This window comes from Colossoma macropomum, unplaced genomic scaffold (genome assembly GCF_904425465.1).
Source record: "Colossoma macropomum unplaced genomic scaffold, Colossoma_macropomum, whole genome shotgun sequence".
Lineage (NCBI taxonomy): Eukaryota > Metazoa > Chordata > Actinopteri > Characiformes > Serrasalmidae > Colossoma > Colossoma macropomum.
In genome coordinates this window covers 22385416-22409619 of record NW_023494791.1, presented here as the reverse complement: position 1 = coordinate 22409619, position 24204 = coordinate 22385416, and the positions used below count along the sequence as shown (strand labels likewise).

Sequence of the window (24204 nt, the reverse complement as noted above, 5' to 3'; positions counted from 1 at the left end):
ATGTCAAGGGCTCCTGAGTAGCTTGTGTAGGAAGCCAGAATGATACGACAGTCAATCCTTTTGCTAAAAAGCTATGCATTCTATTATACAGGCTTCTGGTTTGTCATTTTTTCTTTACATAATTTGAATACATGGGCTACTGTCTAAATTGTGTGAAACTTTAATGAAGAATGGACCAATGGAAGTGGAATCAAATTGCTTGGAATAAAATATCTTTACAGTTACCTACATTTAAAGTTAAGCATGTTTTTCTCCTTCTTACCATTTTGGAGATAGAAGGATTTGGACCAACTGACAGATATGTAACTTCATTTTGGGATAGATACAAGACTTGAGGGATCTCTATTGGGATTTCAGTAGCGCAGCTCATTAATGATCTGCTGTCAGGCAATTGAAGGACTAGAGGACTAGTGGAAGGAATGTAAAATGATATTGGAAATAACGTACCAAATAACAGTGTTTTGGACCTCCAAAGCATGGTTTTTAGTTAATAATAATAAATGCATGTAGATTTTTCTCTGCACAGAATTTACATTGTCAGGTTTAGACAATGCATTTTGGTTCCACTCATCATAAGCACAGTCACACAATGTATTTTTTTCATGAAAAACTTAAAAAACAAATCAAATCAAGTCTTTCTAATTTTGATTTGACTGCAGTCCTTTTTTAGTAAAGGTTATGTCTCTGTTAGCATCAGCACATAACGATGTGACAGGGATCTTAAAGCCTTAAATCATGCATTCGGTGAGCATCTTTTCTACAGGCAGACAGCAACCGCAATATATGTCCGCAGATCATAGACTTCTTGGTCATACAGATGTACCTCCATAATGATATGCGAGATCACGCCTCATGTTCTGCTTTCAGCTGGTTCTTAGAGTGTTAGCTATAATGAATAACTTGTCTAAAGCGAGTCTTTACATGGTTTTAATCTGTAAGTAGTTGACCTGGGCTTCTGTATCTCCCTATTTGTATATTGACTCAGTGCATTGCTATTCACATCTGCATCTGAACTTAATTAGCTTTGCCATAGCTGTGCCCTTCATGATGAGTCCATCAAGATATCTATTACATCTGTTTTGCATGAAATGCATTTTCCTTCCACAACTCATTTGAGTCTTCTGTGTCTAAGATAAAGGGGAAAATGTGAAATTAAATTATTTTTGCCTGAGACCACTTTAGGTAAAAGGGTAGGAGACAGCATGATCAATCCTTTAAAAAAACATACTTTTTTACACTACAGCACATGTGGGCTAATGTTCACTGGCAGTTTTGGCAATTAGCTTATTAGCACAGGGCTAGGGCTGTACAATATTGACATAAAATATGACGTTTGATAAAGCTGTCAGATGTCACAATGACAATATGAGAAGCGATAAATTGCTATTCAAATAGTGTGTCTCTGACTGGATGTGACGCAAGCTGTGCATGTGTGTGTTTGAGCTGTGTGTGTGTGTGTTTCTAATTGTCAGTTTAGATTAAGGGTTAAGTTGCTTGTCTCCTGCATGGGAGAGCAGGGGTCAGTCCCAGTGCAGAGAAGCACTTGTGCTGCTAATGTAGTGACGTCTCACTGGCGTTGCATGTATGAGGTAATTCAATCTGTTCTGTCATCCTCGCTCTAACAATGTGTTTATTGTGGAAACTCATATCGTGATAACGCTAAAAATATGATTTATCATACAACCCCACACAGGCTGATATGAGAAAACAAAGTATGTACTATAAAATATAAACAAAAGTTTTTAAGTGCTGTTCTTTGTACTGTTATATTTTTGGCAAAAGCAGATAACTCCATGTGATACATATTGTATTGTGTACATATATTTTATTTGTAATTATTAACTCTAAACTGTTTTTTTTAATGTATATGATTTTCCTGTAACTGTCTGTGTATGGCCTGTGCTCATACACTGCAAAAATTAAAACAATGTAACCATTTGCATGGCATTTTTTTATTTTCTCAGCTTAGTTTAGTCAAAAGTTCTGCTATTTAAAGAAAAAACTACAGCATCTTAGGTTTAGCTAACAGCAAGATGTGCTTATTAAAAGCCTAATAAGCTGAAATTGCTTTTCTTTTATGTATTTTTACAAAGTTCCTCCCTTAATTTAGTCATTAGAAGTTCCCACCCACAGGCTAGAACTCCCCCATCACACCTGAGGGCTTTCTCATCTTAGACCATGGAGAGCTGTGATGTCACCAGGATTCAAACTCACAGTCTCCTGATGAAAGGAGTTGTTTAAAGTTCTGTGTTTAAGGAAGAATGAAAAAAGGTGAATAAACTCAGATCAGTGTGATCTGTGCTTAAATAGTTCCTTATGCTCAGACAGAGAGCATTGTCTACACTTATATAAAGAACGCATACACATGTTAATTAATGTGTTTTTATTTTTGTTATTAAACATTTTGATATCTTTTCATTGTTTCTTCTGTAATTTTCCGTTTCAGAGTGGCGTGACTGTCTAACTGCCAGATCATCAGGAGAAATGAGATCATGAGTTTAAATCCTGGTGATACCTTAATCCTCCGCATTCAGGAGTCTAAAGGCCACTGTTTACCAGACGTTTCTCACTGTACAGTGCCACGCAGTGTTGCATAGCCTCAAGTAGCATCGCATAGCAAATACATTAGTGCTGCTATACTGCATAGACTGTGTCACAGTGAAGACCACCACACTCTACACTCTTAATTACATAAATTTAACTACATAGAACTTTCAAGATAGTTGATCATGTTTCGCATGAGTTTACTACCTCCTCACAGCCTCACTCTACAGGCCTGTGCACAACTAAACAATTCAAAAATATGGAAACTACTGTAATATCATCTAAAAAATACAATTTCCTGTAAGATGAAAGTGTAAGTGCAAAACTGAGCTCACCTTTGAAGGCAGCACAGCAATCATACATGAGGATCTTGAGAAACACATTCACAGCAGTAAAAGACAAAAGCTGTGCATGGTGAGTAAACTACAGTAAACAAGTTTAAAACAACATGTCGCTGTCTGCCCAGCTAAATCATACCTATTTGTTGCTAGTGCGCTCCCTGCTATAAAAAGCACTGTAGACCAGCATGGCTGGTCACCAGCATAACCAGCACATGTTTTGGATGCTGGTATGCTGGTGAACAGCACTGGAACTTAATATGCTGGCCACCAGCAAAAGCAGCACATGTTGTGTTTTGGATGCTGGTATGCTGGTCAGTCAATACCAGCATAAACCAGCTTAGACCAGTTTAGGCCAGCTTGGAATTCACCTGCTCATCCACATGGATAAGGATATTTTTTGAAAGATATTTTCTTCCACCACGTTTTGGCCTCCCGCCTGCATGAAAACAGTGTTTTATGTCACTGAAAATGGAGTCCTGGGTGGAGATTTTAAAAACTCTTTTTGTGGACAGAGGTTTCTGACTGCACTGATGTCTATGGCTATTGCTGTTTCAAGAATTGTAAACATGCTTTATGGCTCTGCATATCTGACTTGGCTGATGACCAGGCTGCTTCTTTGTGCTCAGTAATATCAGCTCTAAAACCAGTTCTGATTAATTTATCTTTGCCTTATCATTAGACGAGTAATGACTTGAATAGAAATGCAAATTTCTTATAGAATCTACATACCAGTTCTTAGCTTGTCATGTAAGTTTTGTTGTTTCCTTCACACTGAGTAAAATATCATTTTTGAGGGTCATGCGAAAAAGCATTTTCTGGCATTGTTGGTCTTGATAATAGCATAACTTAGAATGTAGCCTAGGTATTTTATGTTTGAAAGAGCATTGAGCATCCTTGTATTTTTAATTTGTTGAAAGAGCCATTGTGTATGACGTGAAATGTTTAGTTACTGGCAGACTACGCTGACAAAAAAGAATGCTGACTTTACTTGATTCAGATGTTTACTTCAGTTCCACATGAATTAAAATGTTACTTAAACACCTTTTTTCTTTCAGTTTCCTAATTATTTGGGTTTTTAAGTTGATTTATTTTATTCACCAAACAAGTAACGCCAGCAGTCTTTTTTCAGTATACTAGTTGCACTTTTTAGTTTCCAAATTAATCGATTAATCGAAGCCATAGTAATGTCAAATGCTGAGTGGCACACTATGACGCACTGAGAAATTGAGCGGTGCTTGGTGTCTGCACCTTCATTAAAAACAATGGTTTCGGTGATGTATGTAGCTACCTTAACCCTTTAAAGTTCTGCTCAATCTTTTGGTAGAGCACATTTTTAATCACTACATATTGATTTGATATTGATATTAATCTGATTTTGCTACAAAGTGCCATCTTGACAGTTTGGTAGATATATATTTTATACGAATATTTTAAAAATTGTGGGGTCAAAAAAAACATAACACCAATTGTTTTCATTATTGCCCCAAACAAATAAAACCTTTTTTCTTGGTGAGGACATTAAAGGGTTAAGAGGAGGAGGCCCTCGCCTCTCAGGCTAGGGGTGCTGTGTGATGGGGAGATCAAAACCTGTGGGTAGAAATTGGCAATAGCTAAATCGGGAGGAGGGGGAAATCGGGGCGTTGTCATGAAGCACTGAAGGCGTAAGTTCGGCTTGACTAAAAAGCTATGCAGCTTGCTTCAAGCTGACCTGACTTTTCTTTTTTTACAGCGTAGCATGATCTTGTCATGATGCAGCTCAATGAACAGTGAAGTCAATCTGCATAAAACATGAATAGATTTGTGCATCTCAGAAAAAAAGAAACTAAAACACACAGAAAAAGAAGGAATTGAACAGAAATAAAGAAGAAAAGCTGCTAAAGTTCTAAATCCCAAGCAGCACGGTCCTTATTGATTGTTGACTGGATTTCCATGAAAAGGCTACTCTCATCTAACTGCCATTTCTAATATTTGCCTGTGCCCAGCTGTTACGCCAAACAGGAAGGGGAATAAGTGGTTTGTGGAAATGAGGCTCCATTTATCTGCTTGTGGCACTGACAAGATAATAAAATAAGCGCTATCCACGCTGTAATCGGCCTTGTGATTCAGGGCCCTGTCATGTTCAATCAAATGAGAGAGGGGGACTTTATAAATGCAGGAAGTAGCAGTATTCTTTCACAACAATGCACTGTTAGCTGTTGTCAAGCAAAGTTAATAAGCCATTTCTTTGTTTCTCTCCTTCTTATGTTGTCCCCTTTACTATCTAAATGAAAGATATATGTGCACCTTTGAATTGTGTACATTGCAGGATCCTACACTGCATGTAAAGCTGGAGCAGTCAGGACTCTATATATAAGCTATTATGGTTCTCCCCGGGGTTTGATAATTTGCAACCTATATGGGACTGGATAATTTTATGAATTAAATGTGATAGAGTGGAGAAAATAGTAAAGTGCACAGCGCCGCCGTTCATAAAATCGCCATTCATCATCTGCTTGAAACCAGCAAGCAGCAACACCAACAAAGCATGGACAAATATAACTTCTGATATAACACATTTAGTCTAACGCCCGGTGTGACTAATGTGTTTAAAAACCAATAAAATGCTTTGCAGAAAAAGTTGGTGAAAGCATGCCTTGGCGTTTAGGATGAACTAGCATACGCCGCTTAGGCTTTTTATCTCAGCTTGGTGCTGCAGAGGGCGAGAGAAAAACTTCCTGGCAGCACATTTAAAACTCCTGGCCTACAGTCTGCTAATCTGGCAATACATTTAAGGCTCAGTCACTTTGACATTGATTTCTGCAAAAAATGTGCATCCAAGTGAATCGTTTGTTTCTTTTTCCACCACTTTTAAGAGCAGTGTATCTGTAGGCTCGTGTGACGGCTGACAGAAGCTGTTATGATGTGGAGGATTAATCTACAGGCTTATTTAATGTTCTGCATGCTGCCTTCTCTTCCCGCAGGACTACAACGACGAGATCAGGCAAGAGCAGCTCCGCGAACTCTCCTATCTGAACGGCTCTGATGACCCAAGCAGAGGGAGGAGCGTGCGAGGACGCGGCATACGGCTCACCTCCACAGCTTCTACACGGTATGGTTCAGACCATCCAGAGCTGTAATCAGGCTTGCAATTTTGGCCCAAAAACCAAAATATAGCCTAAGACTTTCGCTTAAGCTCGACCTAAACCGACCCACAGCACCAAGTTTACAATCCAAACCTGTCACAATTTGACAAATTCTGTCCTACAGCTGGACACTGAATAAACCTGCATATTCCTGATGATGATAACAGATGATTGCATTTGTTAAGTTACCTTAACGACAGTGTTAAGTACCCAAGCAACAGTGACAGCTGGCATCAGATAATTAATAAACAAAAAAAAAATAATACTTTCAGCTGTCAGAAAATTAAGTTTACCAATTTAAATTTCCAGGATTATTACGTCCTAAGGCTTATTGTTTAGTAATCAGGGTTGGTAGTAACAGAATACCTGTAATGGCAGTGTATCAGGTTAAAAAAGAAGGGTAACTGTATTCCGTTACAGTTACAGTAAAAAACACAGATATCAGAATATACATAGATTATGAATATAAGGTGATTAAAGGCGGCATTACATTCAAACCACATACATGCAGACATTCAACTTTCATTGAAATTTACCATTGTGAATGATAAATATGTCACATCAAATGTGTAGATTTTAAGAGCTTTTCATTTTGGGAAAATTGGAGTCGGGGCTGCCACCAGCAGAGAAATCTGAAGAAGAATCCTCTCAAGAGGAGCAATTCAGACTTTTATTCAGAAAATATGTAGAATGTTTAGTCAGTATTTCCTTTATATTGGCAGGAGTAAGATGTGCAGCATTTTCCCAAAGATATTTGAATCATGCATTTACCCTGATTTCACATCACAGCTGAATCCAGCAGTCAACTGGAAGTACAGTTTTTATTCTAATTTTTTGCCACATAAAATTCTACAGTTTGATTAAATGTAACTTTTGCCAGCGTGCTGTAGTGAGTCACAGTTAATGTTAACAGTAAGAACAAGAAGAAAAGAGTCTCGCGAGCGTAAGAAGGTTAGTTTCTTTTTTGAACGTTGCAGAATTGTGCAGACGTTAAAATGGCAACATTATTGGTAACTAAAACAATCAGCTCCCACTTAATTTTCACCTTAAGTGAAAACATTTTGAAACTCATAGGACTCATGGGACTGAAAGCTAAGGGACCATCAACAAATTACATCACAAAGAGCGATCATTGAACTCTAGGCACACCGCTCCAATATGAAGCTTTATGAGCCAGTGCAGGCCTTTTAGCAGACAGAATACAAATGATCAGTCAGAGTTTTCAGAATGGCCTCTATTTTTAATAGATAAGGGTTCTCCATGAACAGTGCAGTTTTCCTGTTTGCCTTGTGCTAAGTCATCTTGTTGAAATTATTTTTTCCTGGCTTTGAGTGCTCTGTTACTGCTAACACTGACATGTGGCATGCAGCATGGCCATTAAAGCAGAACATTTCTGTGAGAGTTTCATTTTCACTTTTCTTATGTGTGGAAAAGATGGAAGGAGCGTGTTTTGTACATGCTTCTGCTAGTGTGCTGCTCATGGTTAACTAACAGAAAGCAGACTCTGAGCATAATAGCTTTTTGCTCACATTTTACATGTATGTGAACCATTGCTAACTGAAACACAGTGGAAATACTGGTGCTACAGATATTGCAATTGTTCATTTTCCACTTGAAAATAGATCCTCTTTCACATTCAGATCTGTTTATCTTCTGAAAACGCACCTCACTGCTGCAGGTTGTGGACAATGTCAGTTTACACCACCTCTACGACAGTGCCCTAAGTAGAATGCAAAAAAATAGGATCAGAGTACGCATTCCATTAAAATATGCCTGAATCTGCTCCTTTGAATCACATCAGGACATCAGTAGCTTTTAGTCTGGATAAACTTGACATAATGTATTATTTTCACGTTGGCTTTTTGAGCCTCGACAAACCTCACTGCAACAACAGGAGTGGCTCCAGCATGCCACATTCAAAATTACTTAGGGTAGTAAGGAAGAATACAGTAGGGAGAAAAACTCAGTTATAGAATACCGTCTAGGAGAAAACCAAATGTGAAATGTAAAGCCTGACACATATCTGAGAAATAATGTCAGAACCTGACATGAAAAGTCAGGTCTCATTCGGTTCGGACAAATATTTCAAGCTCTAAGCTCATCTTTCAAATCATCCATGCTGCCTTTAAAATCCAGTGCTTTTACATGCTTCAAAGACTTTCAGAGCAGTTATCAAAGAATGAACTCATCACAGGTGAGAGCTGAGAGAACCGCGGCTTTGTTTGAATGCGACCTGCCAAGTAAAGCCAGGATTTTACACTCAATACATCTGTGCAGTGCATGATTATGAAAGTGCCCGAAGCACCTCTGGCTCGAAGTGATTGTGTGAGGTTATCAGATGAAACTGTAATTGCCACTCATCAAACGCGCATCTTAAACTTATCATCATACATTATTCAGGCCTTTCATATCTTAAACATGCTCCTTTCTTTAATTTATATTTCATACGTTCTACGCTTGCCCCGGCTTGCAGTGCTCTCAGAAGAGTGAGAATTCCCCTGACAGAGTGACAGCTTGCCCTACCTCAGGTGGTAAAATACAGCCCCATCGCATGTTTCTCTCATCAATTAGAAACCCAAAGCTCCTCCACTCCTTGATATTCTCCTTATGGCGTTCCAAGAAGTTGTTACTGTAAAGCAGCGTGGGTTAGATAAAGAGAGAGCTGATGAGGGGAGAATTCTTTGAGTTCATTTGAATTGGAGAAGATGGAATGGAGATCTGCATTCATCTAAATATCTGCTGCTCAGCAGTGCTGCCACAGCCATTGTTTAGTTTTGCTACATTAAATATAGATTTAATCTGGAGAAATACCTTCAACATACATGAGGCACATACTAATTATTATTATTATCCGGTATACAGCCTGCTATTGGGCATCTGCTTGCATGTTGACATTATGAAGTTGTGGGAGAAAGTGCATGGGAGAAGTGCCAGGAGATCTTTCTTCGTTATAAAATCGAAAGACTTAAAATTTTCACTCTCTTAAATGAGAATGTTTGCATGTGAAACAGATTATTGTGCAGCATATGCTTTTCTAGGCATGTTTTATTTTGCATAGGAGAAGAACATCTTCTAGCTGATAAGAAGTCTGGCCTTGAAAGATGATACACACCTGTTACTATAACTGAACCCAAAGTTTTTTTTTTTATTTTTTTGAAAGTTTGGTTCTAAAGAACCTTGATTTGGGATTACTTATCCCAACTCTGTGCACACCCACACCTACAGGATGAATGGGGCTTTAGAATTTTCACAAGGCACTACTGAATAACAGTAAAACCTTATGATGTGTTGCTTTACGAATCCTAAAAGAAGGCTTTCCAGGGATTTCTAGAAAGCACGTTTAAAAATAAATAAAACAGAATTTTAGGAAGAGCATAGTTCATGCCCTGCGGCTCCAATATTACCTGCAAGAGCTGTTCTCAGCTGAATTTCAGCATGTTCAAATATGTGTGTTCTACATGCTGCTGTTTGAAAACTGTAGGAAGGAACACAAAACAAGAGCTATACTGTGGAAAAGAGTAAGAGAGATGAAGATTGCAGTGTTTTTGAACAGTTTGCAGTTTCCCCCTACCAGGCATTATGGAGGTTTAATAACCTGTCTAGGATGAAAATGGAAATTGGTCGAAGTCTAAGGTGAAAATAGAAGATTTTTTGTGACCATGTAATAAGAAAAATGCTAAAATCAGCTAAAGCCAGAATTGCCTAAATCTAACTGGCCTAAAGTACATACTACAGCATAATAATAGCCAGTCATATTCCAGTATGTGTGCACTGTGAGAACTGAATGAACTCTGAATATCATGGATTATATTAGTGTATTATGTAGAAATGTATATGTAAAAAGATCTCAGGTTAGTATCTCTGTATCTCAGGTTAGTTTGGTTCTTTTTCACTGGTCCGTTCATAATGAAATTCTAACACAATGTAAAGGACATCTAGTATTTTCAAAATGAAGACAAAAATGAACATGCAATATTTTGTTCCAGAAATGATGATATGTATATTCATACTAATTGTGTCAAAGGTAATAAATTAATAATGCATTAACATGCTAAATGATTACACCACTATTTTTTTAATGTCATTATTATCCTGGTTTGACCCATCGAACCACCTGTAGTTCCACCCTAAACTCCAAACCAAAAGTTATTTCCAGCTGCTTCCATGATGAATTTGTAAGTTGTGAGTAAGCAAAACACAGCACTAATGCTGGGAATATCAGTAAAATAAGCAGTGGAGGAGTTGGAACCATTGACTGTATTTATGAAATATATGATATATACACATATTGGCTTTAACATGCAGCCACTGTTGCTCTCACTGGACATTGGAAACTGATTGGAAAATGCTTCCCCCTGTGGAAATCACGTGATTTTCATGCTAATTTACATTTGATGGTCTAGTATTATCGAATTATTGAAAGTAATAAATACATTCTGGTGACACATCTTTTGTCCTCTTGTATACCTATAACAAAATGCACAGTGGCAAAAAACTGAGCAAATCAGACAAATGTGATTAATTGTGATTAACTACACAAAAATAATTTGCTTAATCATGAAGTCACCTATAATTATCACATATGTGATATATTTTTCTACTTTTCACAGCCACGGAACTACATACAGTTTTGAATGGCATTTCACCATGAGGTTGGAAGGCAGTGACAACAATGACTTATTATTGAGGAGCTGATGAAAGATTTCATCCTTGAAAAGTAGCTGACACATCTGAAGAGGCAGGAAACGTCTGATTTAAAGGATACCGTAACTGTAACTGAGACTCATAGATCTGCCAAAGTATTGAGTAAGCGTTTTTGAACTCTTGCCCATTTGAGATTTGATTGTTCCACTAATAATGACTTCTATAAATGTTTCTGTTTAAAATGCCTCGTTTCATTGTGATCAAGAAAATAAAATCTCATGTGAAAGAACTGGTGCGAATGGCTTGAAGCAGATACAGGCTCTGTTATTAATGGTGGCCAGACTGGGTTCATTAAGGGCTGGTTAACCCTGGACAGAATATGTGCAGAGGTCATATGCATTTATGCTGAGCAGCTGAGGAATCTCATTAGAAGGCAAACAGAATGAATGGGGCTCAGGCTGGTTTTGGGAAGATCTGGCTTTGACCCATGTTTGGCCCATTAAAATTCATCTCTGCTTGCTGTAATGCTATTACTGTGACAGTCCACTTGGCCCTTAAAGGTCTGTGCCCTTTCCTTTGGACATTAGAGCAAGCCCTTTTAGCCCTTTATCATTTGTCCAAGCCTTAGACACACTGTCGTGCATCTCTGAATATGAAAACAATAACTACGAAAGGCTTTAAACACTTACTGACCCTGTTCACTTACTGCAGGCTCCATTTACTCTATGATATCTCTAATACTAAATGCACTATCAGTAAAATATTGCAGCTATGCTGCCTGATGCCGTGGGGGTTCACATCGCAGCTCTCACCTCCCCCTTTCTTCGGAACGACTGCTCAGCAACCAAGACGACCATATTAAATGCCATACTTCATGCATGGTTTACTCCTGATCCACCCTTAATAAACAGATGGATTTCCAACCTTTCAATCATCAGCGCTCATGAAAAATCAGCTACGGGTTTTCAGGCAGCAAAGCGTAAAAGTATGAGAGCAGAAGAAAATCTAATTTCTTTTATGTTCGAAAAGACGATTGTTCCCGCATGAGCCATGTGCAAGAGGGATTTTATACAGCATACATACAGAACCCAGTGTACAGATACAATTACAGTGCTACATAAGGGACTGTGAGGGTGGCGTAAAGCACAATAGATGGAACATCATATACATAATGCAGTAGGCATGTAAGACTGGGAATGCATAGAAGCTGAGCATGTGTCTTTTCTATCTGTCAGTTTGTATCTGAATAACAGTCAAAGGTTTTATCAGTTTGCAGTGCTTCTGGTTTGAAAGAAGAAATTTTTGGTTCTTATATTCAGTAAGATCTCACCTTTGTAGTTTTCTAGAAATGCAAGAATAAACTCAAATGAAAAGTCTAGAGTAGTTAACCCTTAAAGGTCACAGTTACTGTTGGAGATGACTGAAACATGATGTAATTTGCTGTATATTTCTCATGGCTCATTGAAACAAGTGAAGAAAAATAGTCAAAAGTGCAGATTCTAAACATTTTGTTTGTAAGTAGAAGAGTATATTTTATTATGTTTCAAATTTGATGGAAAATTATTGTTCTGCAGTCTTGTTTTGCTTTATATTATAATGTTTGGCATCAAATGGAAAAAAGTCAATGCAGAATGTAGCCTAATCAAATGCAGATGTAATTCAGTGTTTAACTTGCTATGTAAGTAAGTATTTAATAACATAATTACATTTATACAGTATAGCAAAATGAAAGTTACTAGGAGCTAAAGCTAAGGTTTCACTGGGGCCTGTATGAGCTAATGTGGGGCCTTTATTGCCGCAGCTTTCAGCAGCTTTCTATCACAGCACTGCAGCATTTTATTACACAGAAAAGGCTGCTAATGCTGATGTTCACAGGAACTCTCTTTATTCAGAGTCAGCATTATTTATACAGTGTTTTCCTGACTGTAGCAGGGATTGAGCACAGCACTTATTTCACGTCCTAGCCTTACAGTACTCTAATTAGTATATCAATCCGCATTTCAGTGGAGAACCTAAGCGGTTTAATGAAGCTGCATGGAGTGGCGTTGCTATTTTTACACTTTTGCATGGATCTTTTCATGGTCACAGCCAACAGTATCATTCTAGAAAGCAAACAATGGTTTTTGTTTATATTTTCCCCTGGACAGGGGTCGTGGGGGAGCAGTGCCACCTCCTCCACCCGGCCGTGGAGCTGCAGCCCCTGGGGGAACCGTGGGTACACGCACTTCCCTACCCACCACCATGTTAGCTAGAGGAGTCTCGACCCCCAGGGCCAGAGGAACATCAGGGACCCCCGGATATAGAGCCCCTCTGCTGCAGGCCACACATGAAGCCTACGATGACTATGTAAGTAATTGTACAGGACTAAAAGTTTTGTTTTTTTGTGCTATGTGGTTTGAAAGTTCTAAAATCCACTGAGTCTATTATCTGTGCTCTATATAATCAGGTTGTTTATGTATTTATATATTCAAAGAAGCCATAATTTTAATTAGCTCTGAAAACTGATTAAATGCTCTTTACTCATTGAAATAAGTCCCACATTTCTAATCATTTCTTCTGAAAGCTGATTAAATGGTATTTATCCTTTAATCATACATTCAAATAAGTCTCACATTTCTGATAACATCTTCTGGAAGCTGGTTTGTATTTTAATGACATAGCATCCACTAAGAATATGACACTTTGATCTTTGCAGCCAAACAGAATCCTTTAGATGCATCGACAGTTTTGCTTATGTACAGAAAATGTGAGAAAAGCTTCACGGGGGCTAAAGTTAAGATAGCACATCTCAGATTCTCTGAGGTAAAATGGAAAAACTCACTGATGTGGCCTTTCTGTTTACCAAAGGTTGAATGAACTGGCAATGGCAGAGAACATTCAGACAGATTGAAAATGGTGAAATACAGGGCCATTTCACCTCCCACCTTAAATGGGTGTCATAGTTCACAAGATACAGTAAACACATCGAACTACACAGAAATGTAAAGGACAACTTTGGCTGGAGAAATTGCAGTATTTACTGTTATCTGTGGAGCAATAAGTCTTGGTCCTACTTTTATGTGATGTCAACCGAATAAAACGCTATATGGCATAAAATTGATGAAAGTGTGTGCTGGTGTAGAACACTCATACAAATGCTGTCATTACTATATGGGAATGTCACAGTTTTCACCCATACAGTTGTAACATTGAGCTTTCAGCAACAATAACAAAGAAACACTGGATATAAAGACACCCAATAATCACATTTTTTATTTGTACTGAAGGAGTGTACATATGTGGTCAAAAAGATCATTTTGAGAATTTCAGCCAAGTGAACATCAAATCCCAGCCTAATGAAAAAAGCAATATTTCGTAGAGTCGATCTCCACCGAGCTTTGGCCTTATGCAAAGCGCAGTGTGTGTGCTGCGCAGTGGCAGATTGGGCTGTCTGCATGGGGAAATGTAAGAGCACAGGCTCATTACCAAAGTGAATTGAGTTCTGCTGGAGACCCTCCATACTACTGGAGAGCCCAAAAGTGTGGACATTTTTCTGCAGTAATTGGGGCTAGGGAAGGCAGGTAGGGGCAGGCAGACACATATCAGGGGATTAAGGAATGAGAAGTTTGCCCAGAACAGATTTTTACTACAATTTTCCCCCGTCCCTCAAATCTTCCACTGCTCATCCTTCTTTCCTGTGCTCAATTTTCTTCATACACTGGACTTTCGAGAATGACCTAACAGCTTTTCTCATGAAATTGTGAAATGCGCCAATATTTCATGGAGGCTTCTTCATACAGGAAGAAGCTTAATATATAAAGCTTAAAATTATATTGCACAGTCAGTGACTGAAACACACGGAGACCAAATTCTGCTGGGGATTGATATCTGACTGTATGACATGGGATAGTCATGTGTTTAGTATCCCTTTAATGCTCCATCACATTTGTTTTCACTAATAGACAGCGTAGCCATGATATATACTGTGCCTTGTCCATCATCATCATCACTTTTGTGTGCATATATATATATATATATATATATATATATATATATATATATATATATATATATGAGTGAATGTGTATGTCTGTCTGTCTGCCCTGCGATGGACTGTATCCTGCCTTCCGCCCAGTGACAGCTGGGATAGGCTCCAGCGCCCCACCGCGACCCAGAAGGAAAAGCGGTTTAGATGATGTATGTATGTATGAAACGTAAGGTTTAGGGTTTGGGACAGACACCTTACAATAGAAAATACCCTATAAATTAGGATTTTGTATATATTTAACTTATATTATGTATATATTCATTTTGATCTTGATTAATGCCTTGAGTTTGAATAGGTCATAACACAATCTTTGTGGATATCTAAGGTCTGAATACTTTATTTATTTATACTGTGGGACCATTATAAGTAGAATGGTTAATTGGTGGAACATGCATGCATTGTTGCTTCAGTGGACATCAGTGATGAAAACTGATTTGTGTTCACCTTATGGAAATCACGGCATCATGTTTAGATGCATAAATCTAATCTTAGATTCATGTTTAGATTCATGGTCCGGTGTTTACATGATGAAAATACACACACACTTTCTAAGCCGCATATCCTTCTGGGTCACGGGGGGAGCTGAGGCCTATCCCAGCCATCATTGAGCGGGAGGCAGGAAACACCCTGGACAGGTCATGATGAAAATACACACACACACACACACACACACACACACACACAATCATCTAAGCCGCTTATCCTTTTGGGTCGCGAGGGTGAGCTGGAGCCTATCCCAGCAGTCATTGGACGGAAGGCATGATGAAAATAATGTTATTGAATTATTGAAAGTAATAAAAATTTATTTTGTAAAGCACATGATCTGACAAAGCTAAAAATGTGTACATTTTTATGCTTATTGTGTCACAAACTACTATTTTGAGCAAACTAACAGAATAGAATTATACTTCACACCTCGGTGGCCTTTTATTGTTACTTTAACAAGACAGGACAATAAGCAAGACTATACATAACAGCACATTTAGCAACAAGGGAGAGCAAACATACAGGCTGTGGCAGCATCCACACAAACAGTGTATTCAAAGACAGGAGGAAGAGTGAAAACAGAAGGAGAAAAAGGAGGCTTTGAATAACGGTAAAGAAGAGACATCCCCAGGGGTCTGGGGGAGTGAGTTCTCCATGCAGTACACTGGGTACAGTTTCATAACTAAATGCTTGCTATGTAGTAGTTTTTGAGTACAGTAAGGCAGAAGAAGCCAATTTTCTAACAGCTACAGACTGTCTGCAGGGCTTTGAATGATTGATGTGCTCTGTCAAGTTGTCAGCTTCTCTCATGAAATAGACACTGTGATAAAGGCCATCATTGCACCTTTTAGGGTGAACTGATTCATTTTGGTGCATAACAGCAAAGTCATAGAGATATTAGCACTGAGGGAAAACAATGAGTCAAAGCTACAACATGATGAAGTAGAAGCAGAATATAACATTTTTTTCAAGTAGCGTCTATCTGGATCTTTTTGTTATTCTGACTTTGAACAAATGCTCCAGAATATTTCAACCTAGTCTCTGTCTACTGCATCTGTATTGTGCAGTTTGTTGCTGTGCACACTATATGGCCAAACGTGTGAGTTCAGGTGTTTCAGCCACAACCTTTGCTAATAGGTGTGAAATCTAACACATAGCCATGCAGTTTCCATAGACAAACACTGGCAGTAGAATGGCCATGTCATGTCATGCTACCTTTGCCACAAGTCAGTTGTGGACTTTCTGTCCTGCTAGATCTGCCCTAGTCAACTGTAAGTGATATTATTGTGAAATGGAAGCATCTAAGAGCAACAACAGCTCAACCACGTAATGGTAACCCACAAAACCCTCACAGAGTGGGGCCGCAGAGTGTTGAAGTTTGTAAAATGAATTCTCTGTTGCATCAGAACCAGGAGCTTCATGAAATGGGTTTCCATGGCCATGCACCAAAACACAAGCCTAACATGCTCTATGCGCAATGCTAAGCGTCGGCTGGAGTGGTGTAAAGCAAGTCGCCGCTGGACTCAAGAGCAGTGGAAACGTTCTCTATGATGAGTCAGGCTTTACTGTCTGGCAGTATGATGGGCAAATCTGTGCCAGCGCTAGTTTGGTGGAGGAGGGATAATGGTCTGAGGATGTTTTTCAGGGTTTTGGCTTGGCACTTTAGTTCCAGTGCAGGTTAATACTAATGCTACAGCTTATAAAGATATTTTAGGCAATTGTATGCTTCCAACTTTGTGACAACAACAAGGTCCTTTCCTGTTCTATCATGACTGTGGTCTTGTGCACAAAGTTAGCTTCACAGAGACATGGTTTGATGAATATGGTGTGGAGGAACTCCGGTGGCCTGCACAGAGCCCTGACCCCAACCCCGTTGAACACCTTTGGGATAAACTAGAATGTTGATTGTGGGCCAGGCCTTCTCATCCAACATCAGTGACTGACCTTACAAATACTCTTTCCCACAGACACACTTCAAAATCTTGTGGAAAGCCTTTATAGAAGAGTGGAGGCTGTTATAGCCACCAAGGGCAGAGGGCACTCAATGTTAATGCCTATATATGGTTTTAGAACAGGATGTCCAAAAAGCTCATTTTGGGGTGTGATGGTCAGGTGTATACATATGTTTTGCCATATAGTTTGCCAAATTTCCCTTTAAAAAGAGCTGAAAACCTCAAAATTTGCTTGTAAGAATTATTATTAGAAGTCACTTGCCTGTTGGTGTGGACAAAATTATTGTATTCAAGACATCCTTATTATATTATAAGTATGCTTTAAGTCAAAATTATTTTCTATGTTAATCAACCGTGTGCTATAGAGATTAGGCTAAAAAAAAATGCTGGAGTCCTTAAAGATTTGCACACCCATTACTCACCCAGGCCAGCAGAATGAATGCTCATGAATAAACAGAGAGTTTTCAGTCACTGTTGTGCTCTTGTGTTTTTGTGGATTGACGGGCTTTGAATCCTGCTAATCATGGTTCTTATGTAGATCAACCCGGCTCTATCACAATACCGCCTCTCCTCACTCTGAGCGCTGCAGCTTTACTCACACGGCAGAAGGGTTTGTTCAGAGTGCTTATCACTCTGCTGTAACACACACAGATACCCCTCTCTGTTTGAGCCATCCCATCCCTCTCTAGCAGCATCAGAGTGTAGGTTTTAAAAATGCAAGTGCAGAAGTCATCTTTCTGCCTTTATAAGTTCAGATCTCAGTGTGTAGGGTTGGCAATTAGCTGTTATTTCATTACTGTCACATGAGTGGGTTTCATGGAAACAGTAAACCAGTTTTAGTTTTGTCCTTGTACTGTAGAAAGCAAGGCTTCTTTTTTTTAGACTGGTCCACTTCTCAGTGTAATATTTAATAGTCGGCATTGTACTACCTAATCTCTATGAACAGTATCTGACAGATCCATCAACATAAGATGCACTTATAATAGAAGCCAATGGGCAGATGCTTCAGCTCCTATAATATGTTTGTTTTAATTAGTGAGTTTTCTGGTTTTTACCAAGTCTAAGGAAACGCCACAAAATTATTGTCCGTGATAATCGACCATATGATATAGATGCTGCTGATAGACATTAGGTTCAAAACTACTGTAACTCTACTATACTAGCCTATTATTCAGTTAATCTTAAGACTTATTACTTAGTAAATGCTATAAATGATTTGATAAGTACTATGAAACTAATACGGTACTGTGCAAAAGTCAGAGACCACCCCTCATTTATTTAATTTCTAGTCAAAACAGCCATTACCTGCAAGTTATTCATTTTTAAGCATAGGGAATAAAACATATATTTAACAGAAAATTGCACAGAAGTCTCAATAACTAAATATATTTGTCACTATTTAGTGTGTCCACCTTTTGCCTTTATTACAGCTTCCATTCTTTTGAGGAGACTTACTTTCACTTTTTTAAGGAAATCAACAGGGATGTGTTTCACACTTCCAAAGTTCAGTCTTAGAAGTTGGTTGCACATTCAGTAATGTTGAGATCTGGACTCTAGGGTGGTCAGTCTGTTGTTCTGAGAACACCAGCAGCTTCTGTGTTTGATTTGCAAATTTTCGTCTTTTTTGTCTATTTCATTTTCTCAGTAAGGGCTTCCTGACAGCTACACATCCTTTCAGAACCATAGCGTTGAGTCTTCTCACAGGGGATGAACAGAAAAATATGGATTTTTTTATATCTGAAGCAAGAGTGGATCTTGATTTTCTGTCAAAGTGCTGTTCTTCTGATTGTGACACTTCTGGGGGTCTTCTAGGTCTTGCACATTTATTAGGAATCCCGTTTTCTCCAAGTGGATCATCTTATATCAAATCTCCACTTGAAAAATGAAAAATAAATAGTACTGTATGAATGTTATATAGTAATAAGAGTAAGGCATTGAAGTATGGGCACATACGGTCACATATGGCTCAAAATTTGGACATTTGCTCAGGTTTAGAGTTTTTTCTCTACATCTGTTAAATGAAATGGTATGATTCATTCACTTGTGTATTTATAACTCAAATAACTACAGTTTGAAAGTTTGAATTTGACTTGTTTGTTTCACAAATGCAGAAAGGTCTTACAAACGGTAGGCCTCTACTTTCACATAACTTGACAAGGTTCAGTGGGCAGGAACATATTTGTGTATTCATGTCACTTTTAGTCTTTGTTAGTGTTGTTTGTGGTGTAGTTTTGCAGGTGACTTGAGAATCTAAGCTGATGTTATCACGGTTAATTGAAGCAGCGGCTCAGTTTGAATGGGTTGCTGCACTGTCACTGCAGAGTTATCTGTGGAACTTTGTCTAGATTATTGTTTAGAAAAAATGTAATAAAAAGATTTAGATATTGGCAAAAGTCTCATCAGTTTGCATAACATCCATCACACATGCATATCTCTCTGTCTAGGAATTTGTGCTATTAATAAACAACAGGATCCTAGTAAATCTCTGCTTAGATAGCATAAAATCACAGCATAGTTCTGCTTATATAGCATTTAATCATAGCGAAGCTCTGCTTTTTATTCTTTACTGTGGTATAGGCTGTAAAAGTATATTAATGAAAGAGGTCAATGAATATGGAAAAGGCTCTTGTGTTGGACTGTACTGCCTCACATGCACAGACTGCTTCGCATGGAGAGAAGATTTGATTGTGGGTTTGGAAAATATTAGGAAATGGCTTTTCTTGCACTATTTCAAAGGAAGGCTCTCCCCACTCCAGTAATTGTTTTTTAACAATAGGTTCGCTTACAGCGCTGAGTTGACATTTCTGAGGTGAACTAATTATGGAAATGGAATTCTCCATGCAGAACTCCTTCCTTTAATAAAACAGATGTACGACATACACCTCAAGAAGATTGTTTAATAATTTCATACTCTCAGAGACAGACTGAATACCAAAAGGCTCTAGGCATCGTTTCTTATTTCAGGCCTGTCTGAGTTTTAGAGGCTGTTAATATCGAAGCAGATGCAATACAGCAAAAAGTTAGCTTTGGTAATTGGCTATGACCATGTTTGGCAGATGTTAAAATGGCTGGCAGAGGTTGTCCTGTAGACTACTTAGCTCCAATGAACAGCAACTGTGTTTGTTGTGTGTTGTGCACTTTTGCATTGGATCATTTTTTTATGTAAGCACTGTAGGACCATCTCCAGAATTCTCTGTAGGCCACTCGTGATGGAAATGTGAAACAGTACGAGGTGTGTAACAGTAGAATGTATTGTATCGTTCAGTATGAGCCTCTCAATTCAGTACACACAGGTATCGAACAGTATATACAACAGACTGGAGCGAGTACTCACTTTAATACTGATTATATTGCATGAAGTAAAATATAAATTAAAGATGCAAGTCTACAATGAGGGACGACCCTTGAAATTCCCACATCCTCTGAAAATATAGCTCCCTAATTATCTCAAAATCGAAAGCAGGGACTAAAATCACAGTGCTTATTAGCTTGGGACTAACATTTAAAATATTTAATGTAAAATATTGTACTTTTACGATATTGAGTGGTCTAATAAAGTGAAAATTGAAACACTGACATATTAACATAAAAATGATTTTCAGTCACTTCTTGCTTTTCTGCATCGAAAAACAATTCTGCTACACCATTACCAGGATATTACATAATTTCAAAAAGTGTGGGAATACCCCCCTACACCCACCAATTTTTGCCCCAATGCCCTAAACATTACATATAAAATCACTGCCAAAACTGCCAGTGACATTTTAGTGTGTTCATTTATCTCAGAAAATGACAGGAATCAAGACTGGAGCTTTAGTAACTTCCATAACTGGAAACTAAAGTGAATATCTGTAGTGTTTGGTTTACAGTACACAGCTCCATTGCTGTTATTACTGGATGGTGTTATTAGTTTTCTAAAGCTCCTGAAGCTTAGATGCACATTCATTAACTCAGGCAGGTTTAATGCTGTTTGTCTGTCAAGCAAGACGAGGTGTTCATAATTCAGTCCCAATACTTTTGAGGGCCATGAATATGCATGTGTTTATTCATGGACAGATGAGCGAGAGGTATCCTTGGAGATTTTCAATGAGCTAACATCATATAACTTTTTAATTAAAACAGGGCAATCTCTTTCAATTATGACAAAAATCAAATTAAAAGCTGGCTGCTGGTCACCCACTATAATTGACTTGATTCAATTATATATGTTATTGTTTGCCCGAGGCAGAGACTGTTCCATTACCTTGATGTCATTTTACATCCTTTACACCTGGATGATTACTCATTGTCTTTCTACATTAATGAGCACATACATGTTCACAAACTTTCACTGAGGAAAACAAAAACACCATTTGTGTAATATAAACTGGTGGTGCAGCCTGTATGTTTCTAATATATCAACATATATTTGAATATATTGAATATATAGTTTATTTGCTCCTTTGTTTTCTTGCATTTGAGTTTGTGTGGTTGTTATTTGGAAAGAAATCTTGTAGAGAGCCTTACAGCAAATCTCAGGCTTGTTAATGTTTATTTGTGAAAACAAAAATCAGTAATTAAATTATACGACTTTTCACCAGCATTTGAATGAAAGAAGAAGCTCTGCAGTTATTTAATTTGAGATTAATTAGCAGCTTCAGACAGTAATTGTACCCTTGGATGCAAATACAGTCACACCATAATCTCATAGATGCGTGAGGGAGGAGACTGTCTTTTTTGGTTTTGTGCCCTCTTAAAAAAAAAGAAAGGATTCTTTGTAGCGATGCCTTAGAAAAAAACACTTTTGGTTCCTGTAGCACAGCATGTGCTACCCCGGGCTCAAGGAGGCTCAAGGCAGGGTTCAGGGTTGCAGCAGCCATATTTCTTTAATTACACACCAAATAAACACAAACTCAACCAAACCTAAACTAAACCTACGCTATGCTACGTTGGCCACTTTTCAGTGGCTTTCAACTAACTTACTAGACTTTTCAGTCTTTTACTCAAGCTTTTCAGCTCTGTACTCCGTCTTCTCTTGCTGCTGCTTGTCCCTCTCTCTCCCGCTCTGTTCCCTCTCAGCTCTTGTAAAAGGCGCTCCTGAGCTGAGAGAGAACGAGAGCTCGCCGCTCTGCCTCCTCCTCACCGCCCCAGCTTGCAGCTTGGCCGCCCGGGTCGAATGCGAGGTGTAGTGAAGTGGCTTCACTGCGTACCAGGGGCGGGGCTCGGGCGGCGGAGCTCGGGACTCGCTCCTTGTCGTGCCTCTCGTTGCCGGCACCGTCGTCATCTTCCTCCTCCTCCCGCCGTGACTCGCGTCACTCGGGTCACTTGGCGGTGCTCGGGTTTTGCGCTCCGCCCCCTCCACACTTGCGGCTCTCTCCCTGCCGTCCTCGCCGGTGTTCGTTGCCGCTGGATGTTCAGGCCCCGACGATGAAGGCCGCGAGAGGCGGGCGCATGCCACAGTTCCTTAAAGAACTTGTCAGTGGAAGGTTCTTTAGAGAACTATTTTTGTAAATAATATATGAGTGCGAAGAACCTTTTTAACGTTTAAAGAATCTTTACATAATGTAAAGGTTCTACACCGATGAAAGGTTTTTCTTAAAACTGTACATCCAAGCTGAAAACAATGCAGGAACTTTTAGTTTTAAGAGTGTATTTTGAGTAGTAACCACTGTACCCAATAGTTATTACTGATTATTTATAGGGAATGCAAAATACAATTTTTATACTTTATGCAAAATACTTGAAGTCTATTTTCTATGATGCAAAACAGACTCTTCTGTATGCACCTATTAGCTGAGAAAACCATTTACTATCCTTACAATGGAAGCATAATTAAGCTTGGTTTGCTAAGGGGAACATAAACATATCAAGGGTATTCTTGTTCTCGTATTTTTAAACTAAAATGCAAAAACGAAGTAGAGGGAAAGGGTAGAGCAGAGCCAAGAAAACACAAAAAGAGCTCCATCTAATAACCAAACAGTAAGAATATTTATCAGAGACAGAAGCCTCTCAAAGTCCCCATTTCTTTCCCATTCTCTGCTGAGGAGGAGGCATTCTGTAGCAGCCTCATATGAGGATCAGTCACTGTCATGGGGGGTGCTGGTTGTCAATTGATAATGGAGCACAGTATTGAGGGCCTTCGCCTGCCTGCTGTCCTAATTACACTAGCAGGGCTCTCCACCCATGTGTTAACACTTGATTTATTTCCCCTTAGCTTGCTCAATAAGTCCAGAGTTAATTGGATTTCCAAATGAGTGTTGAAATATAAGGATCAGGCATCATTAACTAGAGACTGCTTTCCTAATGCATTGTGCTTTGTAAGTCTGTGTTAAGGTCAAAGAAGTGAAAGGCCAGGGTTCTGTCTACAATTGGACATTACAATAGGTCATTAGACCTCACGGTCACATACACTGGTTAGGTTAAAACTGAAAAAAAAACAAACAAACAGAGGAGAGCTTGATGAGTGATGTGATGACTTCTATCAGCAGCCACTCCGATGCTTCAATCAGAGTCTCGATATTTAAAACAGATTATCCTTTATTCACCAGAAGAAAAGAGCACAGATTTGAGTCTTCGAACTACTCTGTGTCTGGCTGTCCTATGGTGTCCTATGATGATGAAACAAGCAGTGATTCAAGCGCAATTAGTGAATCAGCTTCTGTGCGTGGAAACAAGCGTCCATGCATGAGTACCTTTACATAGTGTTTGCAACAGACACACCCCAATTTACCCACATATATATATATATATATATATATATATATATATATATATATAATTTACATGACGCACGCCCTAATTCATGCAGAAGTTTTGATGGTAAGCCATAAAACAAAAGTTTTCAGCAGCTCACGAGCCAATGGTTTTTCTCATAGGCAGAGTTTGGGGTCGAGCAGGGAGTGCACTGCCCCCATACTGGGCAGAGCTTAAATAGCTTTGTAGTATTAAACTTACAATGACTGAAAATAATAAACTGTGTCTTGAACAAAATGCCATAGCCTTTTTTCAAATAAAGGCATGTAATTGTGTAGTGTGATTAATAAAACACTGGCTACTTGGGCTTGTACTGTGCTAGGTAAGCTATGTTTGTATTTGAGAGGTAGTTAATT

The 24204-nt window shown here is 38.7% G+C and overlaps 1 protein-coding gene across 2 annotated transcripts in view; it reads left to right on the top strand.

Moving 5' to 3' along the window:
* Positions 1-24204, top strand: part of khdrbs2 (KH domain containing, RNA binding, signal transduction associated 2) — an 88814-nt gene that overhangs the window by 50041 nt on the left and 14569 nt on the right. For both annotated transcript variants that reach the window (XM_036574432.1, XM_036574431.1), the window contains exons 5-6: positions 5846-5973; positions 12799-12997. In XM_036574432.1, the coding sequence (XP_036430325.1) occupies positions 5846-5973; positions 12799-12997 (327 nt within the window). The remainder of the gene's footprint in view (positions 1-5845; positions 5974-12798; positions 12998-24204) is intronic.